This window comes from Theropithecus gelada, chromosome 20 (genome assembly GCF_003255815.1).
Source record: "Theropithecus gelada isolate Dixy chromosome 20, Tgel_1.0, whole genome shotgun sequence".
Taxonomy (NCBI): Eukaryota; Metazoa; Chordata; class Mammalia; order Primates; family Cercopithecidae; genus Theropithecus; species Theropithecus gelada.
The window spans coordinates 52,437,139-52,445,745 of record NC_037688.1 but is presented as its reverse complement, the minus strand read 5'-3'; the positions used below and the strand labels follow the sequence as shown (position 1 = coordinate 52,445,745).

The window sequence follows — 8,607 nt, the reverse complement described above, 5'->3', positions numbered from 1 at the left end:
CCTTCCCTGAGCCCAGCTCTCCATCCTGCCCGTGAGCCCCGGGCACACAGTCCCAGTGTTAATGGAGGTGACAGGCGGGCAGCCGTGGGCAGACCGGGCAGAAGAGGTTAATGGCCAAAATGAGCTTCTGGCTAGAGGCAGAAGGAGGGGCCATGGGGTCCCCATCCCGCCCTGCACTGGGACGGGCTAAGGAGACATCAGGGCACCCACTAGGACTAGAGCAGAAGTGCCCGGAGACTGAGCACCCCACCGCCCATTCTGCAGATGGGGGCCGTGGCCCAGGAAATTGGTGGGGTGGGGGCACAGGTGCCAAAACAGAGTCCCAGTCACTGCCTCAGGAAGCAGAGGCCACCTCTCCATACCCAAAGTCAGCCCAGTGTGCAAGGGCTGGGTCCCAGCAAGTGGGTCATAGTCACAGTGAAGAAGCTGATGTGCCCAGGGGGCCCTGTGTTTGGGGGGTGCTGGCACTGACGACCCGGCCTCCCCTGGCTGTTCGTGATGGGAACAGTCATCTGGGCACACGATGTACTGGCCTCACATGCCCCTCACCCCCCACCCCATGTACGGCCGAATCTCAGGACCCCCACCAGCAAGTGCAGGGCCCCTCATCCTCGCTGCCAGAGCCCTTCCGGGAGGCCAGAAACACGTCCAAGTTGTGCCCCTGGGCTCCTCTGGGGGCTGCCCCTCTTCTCTTCTCATGCAAACTTCTGCAAAGGCAATCGGTGGTGAGGGGTGGGGAGCTCCTTCACAGCCTTGTTCCGCCTCTGGGGCTCCCTGGCCCCCTGAGCTTCACTGGGCTTTATTTCCTGCATCCTGAGATCTAGATGCCCCAAGACCAGGGCTCCCTGGTCCCTATTTTCCTTTCCCCAGACGATGACCAGAGCCTCCGGCCAGTTGGTCTCCTGTGCTGTCATCTGTGGCCTCTTCCAGACCTTCAGAGGGGTCAGTTTCGGGCTGGCCGGTGAGGGACTACCGGTGTCAGGGTGACCTTGGACCCTAGTCTCCTGGGGCAGTGCTCGGCCGAACATGTCCAGAGTAGGGTCTATGTATGGAAGCAGCCGGCCTCCTGGCCCCCGCTCTCCACGGGGCTGCTGGCGTGACGGCAGTCCAAGCTGTCTCCCGGCCCGGAGCTGCCTGCACGGTCAGCTGGTCAGCTGGGCCAGGCCAGGCGGGCAGAGAGAAGGCTGGCATGCTCTGCCATCCACAGCACCCCTCCCAGTCCCCTGCCCCACCCCAGGGACTTCCCTCAGACGGGCGTGGGTGGCTGTGTCAGGAAGGTGGCATGGAGGCAGGAGGGAGACAGAGCCCCATGCCCACCCCAGAACCAGGGACTGCTTTTCATGGACCCTGGGTGTGCTCCACCAGGGAGCTCTGCCAGCAGCCGGGCCAGGACCACAGGGAGATGCTGCTGGGCTCTCTTCTCAGCCCCATTCGAGGGGTGACACCCAGAAGTCCCGTGGGGTCCTCCCTTCTTCCCCAAGGCACCCCTGAACCCGACCTGAGCTGGGGACAGCCCCGGAGCCCGCAGCTGAGCCTGCAGGAAGCCCCAGATCCTGGGGAGCCATGTGGGCCGGGCTCCCTGTGCTGCCTCAGAGCCAGCGGGGAGTAGCACACGCCTCCCTGGCTGGAGACCCCGAGACGGCCGCCCATCACATGTGTCGGGTTTAGGACGTCTCCCCTGAGTGAAGGCAGGGGCTCTGCCCCAGCCATGCCTGTGTCGGCGTCTGGGAGGGAGCAGGCCGGTCAGGTGAATCTCTCCTAGGACCCAGCTGAGCAGTGGGGCTCCAAGCCTTTACGTTCTGGCAGCTCAGGGAGCTGCTTGGAACTTGGTGCAGCCGGGGAGGTGGGGCTGGGAGCAGCCCTGGCCAGTAGGACATTGGGGAAAGGGCTTCATGGTGTGGCTGGAGGTCCAGGCCCCTCCCCGGCCCTGCTTCTCACCTCCACCGCCCCAGGTCCTCTCAGGAGGGGACTCCCGTGGGGAGAGGGTCTTTCAAACAGCAGGGAAGTGCGTGGCCTGGTGGGGCAGCCCTGAGGCACCTCCCAGGGGAGCCGGGAGTGAGGGTTGGAGGGGTCCGCATCCAGGAAGGGGGAGGGTGCCTGGAGACCAGCCCCAGGTGGAGGCCAGCAGCCGGCAGGGCGGGGTGCGAGGGGCCGGTCCGGGCAGCCTCCTGTTTGGAGGAAAAGAGAACGGAGGGCAGGGCTCGCCCCGGGAGGGCAAGGAAAGGAGCCCGGCTCCGCTGGCTCAGTCCGCGGTCCCCCTGTCCTGGGGCTCAGCCCCCCGGGGCCCTGGCTTGGGTGGGCCTGCGGCTGTCAGGGGCCAGAGCCCTGACGGATGAGCGCTGACGGCCCCTCTCCCGCGCCCCGTGCCGCTGACACCCGTCACGCCGCGGCGGGGACCCGGGAGACCTGGCGGCCTCTGCGCACCCCCGCGGCAGCCTGCGGGCGACGGGGGCGGGAGGTGCCGGGCGCCCCTGACTCGGCCGCATACCTGCGCTGCAGTCCGCTCTCCGGGCACTGCCTCCCGGGTTCCCGGCCGCTCCACCGCGCACCCCGAGAGCTGAGCCGGTCCCGGCGCACAAGGCCGGTGAGTGCGCACGAGGGGGCGGCGGGGGGCGCGCGGGAGGAGGGGGCGCGGGGCTCGGGCCGGGGGCTGCTCCTTCCCTCCCGCCGGGAGCGCAGTCGGAGGTCGCAGCGCCCCCCGGAGCCCGGAGCCCAGGCGCACGCGCGCCCGCCTCTGCCGCCAACTTCGGGAGGTGCGAGCGGCGTCGGGGGGACGCGGGCGGCGGCGGAGGCTGCGGGAGTCGCTGCCGCTCGAGGGACCGCGGGCTTGGGGGTCCGGCGCCCGGCGCCGGGCCTCAGTTTCCTCCGCGGGAGCCGCATCCCAGCCTCAGAGCCCCAGCGCGTCCGCGTGGTCCGAGTCGGGGCCGGCGCGGGGCGGGGAGGGGCGGGAAGTTTGCGCCCCACGCGCGGCCTCACAGACTTGGCGGCTCCGCTCCCGGCCGGGCGCAGGTAGGAGCGGCGGGAGCCGCGGGGGCGGCAAGTTGGGGCGTCGCGGGGCCGACTGGACGCGGGGCGCGGGGGCGGCGGGTGGCCAGGCGTGTGGGGGGCTCGAGGGGCGGCCGGGTCCCCCCCCCCACCCTCTTCTAGGCGTCCAGGAGCAGCGCGAGGGGAGGGAGGGCCGCCCTCAGGTGCCAGGCGGGGAGGGCAGAGGCCGGGTCTGGGGTCTGGGGCAGGAGCCTGACCTTGCGCTCTCCGTACCCGCCTGTGTGGGGAGCCCCGCGTTCCCAGGGGGTAGCGGGATCTGCGGATGGCCGGTCAGGGTCCCCGGCTGCTGGGTGCCCCCTCTTGCCCTGGGGGGGTATCTGTGCCCTCCATGCCACTGGTTCTCGCCCAAACAGGGAAAGGTGAGTGGGGCTGGGTGTCGGGGCCTGGCACAGGGCTGCTGGCTGCCCGGGGAGCGATTGCCGGGTCCGGCTGGGACGAGCGTGTGAGTGCGTGTGCCTTTGTGTGTGCGTGTGGCTGCTCTCCGGGGGTGTCCTCTGCTCTGTGTACACACACCAGGTGGGTGCCAGGCATCCTCCGGGTCCCCATGGGGTCAGCAGCTGCTGAGACAGCCCCTTGGACAAGCCCCTGACCCAGGAGCCCCCAGTCCCCGCTGGGAGGTGGGATGGGTTGTGGCATCAGTCGGCACAGCTGTGTGGCTCCCAGGGCTGGGTGATCGATGGCCCGGCACAGCCGCCTCTGTCGCCGGAGCGCCCACACCCATTTGTCATCCACATGGGGTGGGGGGGCGGCGGGCAGGGAGAAGGGGCCGCCTCTGCACCCACCACCCGGTCCAGGCCGGGTCTGCAGTCCCTCAGGGAGCCCCAGGCCCTCTCCTCGCCCAGCCCCTGCCTCCTGACCCCCACCCTGTCTCAGCCACAAACCAGCTGGTCAGCCTCTGCCTGCTCCCGCAGCCCGTGACCCCCTGCAGGGCCCCAAGCCTTTGGACGAGTGGACCTCTCCAGCCCTGTTGATCGTCCCCCCAACGGTACCAACACAGTGTTTTGCGGGCAGCAGACAGCACTGCCCCAGCCCTACCCTGCTCAACCTACCGGCCATGCATGACCATGGGTGTGACTCCCAGCCATGTCTGCGTGTGTCCCGGGGTGTCGGTGTGTAGGGCCTGTGTGAATTTGTGAGTGCTGTGTTGGAGTGTTGGAGTGGTTTGGAAAGCCCCCGACACCTGGGTGTGCGGTGAGTGTGTTACCACAGACAAGCAGCCGTGTCAGTCGTGATGGGGTGTGATGTGTGTGCAGCCAGGGCCCCGCACTTGGTGGCAGGCTCTGTTCTGAGCTCAGGAGGTGGCTTCTCTGGGTGCTGGGTGAGGGCTCCGTGTGAACCTATGGGCTGTGCACCCCACACAGGCGCGTGCTGGGGCGGTGGACAGCCCAGGTGGTGGCCCAGATGGAGTGTGGCGTGCATACCAGCGCCTTACGGGGCGTGGGGAGGAGCGGGTCTTGGCTGAGTGTGGCCGCTGCAGGCTCGGCCACTGACCTGCCTGAAGCCACCCAGATGGAGCTGGGCTGAGCAGGTGGCTGAGCCGTGGGGCCATGCTGGGACGTCCACTCCCCACAGCCTGGCCTGGCCCCACATGAGACCGACCCCCTCAGAGACTCCCAGTGCCCACCTGACGCCCTGCTGGAGCAGGCTGTGTGCGCGCGTGCAGACACACACACGCACGCACACATGCACACACGCACACACATGCACGCATGCACACATGCACACACTCACGCACACGCATACACATGCACACATATGCGCACATGCACACGCACACAGGCATGCACACGCACACAGGCATGCACACGTGCGCACACGCACACACATGCACACATGCACGCACACATGTGCACATGCAGCATCATCCCACACAGGCCCTTCTGTTGGTGTCTCGTCTCAGTGCCTTTTCCTCGGCTTTGAACAGGGGCAGGCAGATCGGCAGGGGCCAGGGTTGCTGGAGGGAAAGAGACCAGGAGGCTGACGTCTACCCGGAGTGAGCCCTGGTCACGCTGATTCTTTTAGCCACTCACATGCTGTGGGGAGATGGGTGTGGGCTGAATTATCCTAGAAATTGGCCAGCCTCAGGGGTGGGATTTGTGTAGGGTCAACCGATAAAATAAAGGATGCCTAGTTAAAATCAAATTTCCGATAAGCAATGAACACCTTTTTGGTGTGCCTTTCCAATATTGCCCAGGCGTCACTTAACACTCAGAAATGACGTGCGGCTGATCGGAGTCAGATGCAGCTTGGGGGGCTGGACTTTTGTTTTTTTTTGGTGCCCTGCACTTTGCTGCCACCCTGGAAGTGTGTGTGGGGAGGAGCCGAAGGATGGGGCTGGGGGTGGTGCAGGGCGGAGGGGGGACAGGGCACCCAGGCTCCTGTCCCTGGAGCCGGGGGAGCCCTGGATGGAGAGCAGTGGGGAGTTAGTCAGAGGCAGGCTTGGCACTGACTGTGGCCCCATCTACAGGTGGCCATGGTGCCCAGCCCTACCCCATAGCAGTCTGCCATGTCACGGGAGGCAGGCTCATGCCGCGTAGGCACAGGGGCGAGGGCACGGTCTCGGAAGCCCAAGAAGCCACACTACATCCCGCGGCCCTGGGGCAAACCCTACAACTACAAATGCTTCCAGTGCCCCTTCACCTGCCTGGAGAAGTCGCACCTCTACAACCACATGAAGTACAGCCTCTGCAAGGATTCCCTGTCGCTGCTGCTGGACTCCCCAGACTGGGCATGCCGCCGCGGCTCCGCCACACCCAGGCCCCGTGCACCCACCCCAGACCGTCCTGAGGAGCCCAACCCCGGCAGGCAACCCCAGGGAGCGCAGCCCTTGGATGCTGTCCCCACGCCTGACCTCGTGGTCACTGATATCCGCTCCCTGCACCGTGGCGGAGGCCCCAAGCCCAGGGCCGAGGGGTCCCCAGGGCCACCACTCCCTGTGGCTAGGGCCACCCGGAAGGCTCCCGGCCCCAGTGGGCTCCTGCCTGAGTCGTGGAAGCTGGGGATGGGAGGGGGCCCAAGGGGCGTGGCTGCAGGGGATGTGGCCTCAGCGGGACCTGAGGGCAGCGTCCCCTGCTATCCCCCGCCTGCCCCAGGGGAGTTCCCTGAGGCCCAGAGCCTCCACCTGTCTCTGCTGGGCGTCAACTACCCACTCAGCCCAGGCCTCTGCTCCTTCTTGGGGCCCTCACTGGCCGCTGCGGCCCACGTGCCCTTCCTGGCCTCAGCCAGCCCCCTGCTGCCTCCGGCTGCGGCCTTCCCAGCTGCGCAGCCCCCTCAGCGCCCCACCCTGGGCCCCCGCCTGTACTACCCACTGCTTCTGGAGCACACTCTGGGGTTGCCAGCAGGCAAAGCTGCCCTTGCCAAGGCCCCTGTCTCCCCCAAGAGCACCCCTGGGACTCTAGTTCCTGGTCTGCTGAAGGTGCCAGTTCCAGGGCTGGGGCCATGGCCCCGAGTCACCCCCAGGGACCCAGGGCAGGAGGGGGAGCTGGAGCGGGCAGCCCAGAGTGACCCCAGGAAGAGGCTGTCCCTGGGAAGCAGGCTGGAGCTCCCGAAGGCACCCCCCAGCCTGACGAGGTTCTGTTCCCGGAGCAGGTGGGCGTCTTGGGCTCCCGGTTCCTGGGGTGGATGGAGGGGCTGGGCGGCTGGGCATGGCGGCTGGGTGGCTGGGCATGGAGGCTGGGCATGGCGGCTGGGTGGCTGGGCATGGAGGCTGGGCATGGCGGCTGGGTGGCTGGGCATGGAGGCTGGGCATGGCGGCTGGGTGGCTGGGCATGGTGGCTGGGTGGCTGGGCCCGGCGGCTAGGCATGGTGGCTGGGGTCTGTCCTGAGCTCAGTCACTGGGAAAGTGTGCTCCAGGCCACAGAGGGGAACTGAGACCCGAGAACCAGCGTGGGGGTTCTCGGGGTCTCCAGGAGAGCCCAGGCTCTAGGCTGGGGCCGCAGGGCAGAGGCCATGAGGGGAGTGGGGCTGGGGCCGGAGGCGCCGTGGGGGCAGTGTGGCCTCCTGACCGGCTCCCACCCCACAGCCTGCCCACCAGCCCCTCTGTGACGCTGTGGCCTGAGGACAGGGAGCCAGGCGGCCCTGAAACCCCCGGCCCCGAGGGCCCCCTCCCACCGCAGCCACGGGGCCCAGTGCCAGGAAGCCCAGAGCATGTGGGTGAAGACCTGACCCGGGCCCTCGGTGACTACGCAAGGGTGGAACGGCGCCTGGGGCAGCTGGGGCCTGCGGGGGGCCTGGCCCCAAGACCCCTGCGGGAGCAGTTGGGCAAGATCCGCCTGGAGCTGCTCACCATCCACCGGGCACTGGAGCGGGCCGCGAGGCCACCTGACGCACCCCTCGACCTGTCTGTGAAACGCGCGCCTGCCAAGGGGCCCCAGGCTCTTGGAGAGGCGTGGGGGCAGCCCGAGCTGAGTCCCATGTTGACCAGGGGTACCCCCGAGCCACCCAGCATGCTGGGCCCTGCAGCGCCCCAACCCTTCTCCGGCCACACCACAAAGTGTGAGGCCGACTCCAGCGTCCCACCCCCGGGGCTCCCCCTCCCGGCCTCAGATGACCCTGTCATTCCTGGCAGTGGCTGGGGCACCTGTGTTACCACAGGGAGTTCCCAGACCCCTGAGGCTGTCTGTGGTCTGCAGAGCCCCCGGGGCGCCGAGGTCTGACCAGCAGTGCCTGAGGTCCGACCGTCTCTGCCCACAGTGTGCCAGCCCCTCTCCTGCAGCCCCGACCCCTCACCTGCCCCAGCCCTGTGGGCGCCGAGGTCTGACCAGCAGCGCCTGAGGTCCGACGTCTCTGCCCGCAGTGTGCCGGCCCCTCTCCTGCAGCCCCTGCCCCTCACCTGTCCCAGCCCCATGGCCAAGGCCTGGGACCTGCCCCACCCCCGCATGCATGTGGATAGACCCCCACGGGCCATGGCCAACGCTTTTCCCTGGGGCCACACAGGGACACGGGAGGTCACAGTTATTTATTGATCACAATTGTGGACATTAAAACGGAAAATTGTGTTCACACACACCGTCTGGGCCTCCTTCCTTTGGGGTCCTAGTGTAACCGACTGGACACCCCCTTAAGGAAGTGTCCTGGCCTGGGAGTCCTGGGTGGGCAGTAGTCCTCCCGGGCCTCTGTCTTCAGACTCGGCCCTCTCCTGTGGGCTGGGCTTTCCCTGCGGGGCTGGGGTCTGGGGGTGGGCGGGATGTCAGTGTCAGGAGCTGAGCAAGGAAAGGCGTGTGATCTGGGCTGCTTGGGGTGATCTGGCCTATGTCAGGGGTGGGCACGGACCCCTGAGCATCCTCTTGCCTCTGAATTCAGCAAGGCAGCGCTAATGTCAGCTCTCCAGCGGTTAAACGGTGGCCCCGAGGCTGTGTGGCTAGAGGCTGCTCACCCAGCATGGGCTCTGCTGGCCCCTGCCAGCCCCTGCAGCCGAGATAGGTATCGGCCTTCACGGCTCACTGCCTCCCTCCCGGCATGGCCTGGCTTGGCCCTCCCACGGGCAGGGGATGGGCAGGCAGGGAGGGGTGCCCGGGACCCCCACAGCAAATCACTTCTCTGCTGGGGGAGCTGGCCAAACCC

General features: G+C 67.6%; 1 protein-coding gene across 1 annotated transcript; it reads left to right on the top strand.

Moving 5' to 3' along the window:
* Nucleotides 1-2,770: 2,770 nt before the first annotated feature.
* Nucleotides 2,771-8,048, top strand: PRR35 (proline rich 35). Its single transcript, XM_025371391.1, has 4 exons — nucleotides 2,771-3,009; nucleotides 5,513-6,633; nucleotides 7,067-7,694; nucleotides 7,799-8,048. The coding sequence occupies exons 2-4, from the start codon at nucleotides 5,552-5,554 to the stop codon at nucleotides 7,802-7,804; spliced, it is 1,716 nt and encodes a 571-aa protein (XP_025227176.1). The 5' UTR covers nucleotides 2,771-3,009; nucleotides 5,513-5,551; the 3' UTR covers nucleotides 7,805-8,048.
* Nucleotides 8,049-8,607: the final 559 nt, after the last annotated feature.

Excerpts from the sequence above, each read along its gene's own strand:
- PRR35 (XM_025371391.1), top strand. The coding sequence starts at position 5,552 with ATGTCACGGGAGGCAGGCTCATGCCGCGTAGGCACAGGGGCGAGGGCA. Across the intron at positions 6,634-7,066 it reads AGGTTCTGTTCCCGGAGCAG|CCTGCCCACCAGCCCCTCTG; the intron begins GTGGGCGTCTTG and ends CCCACCCCACAG.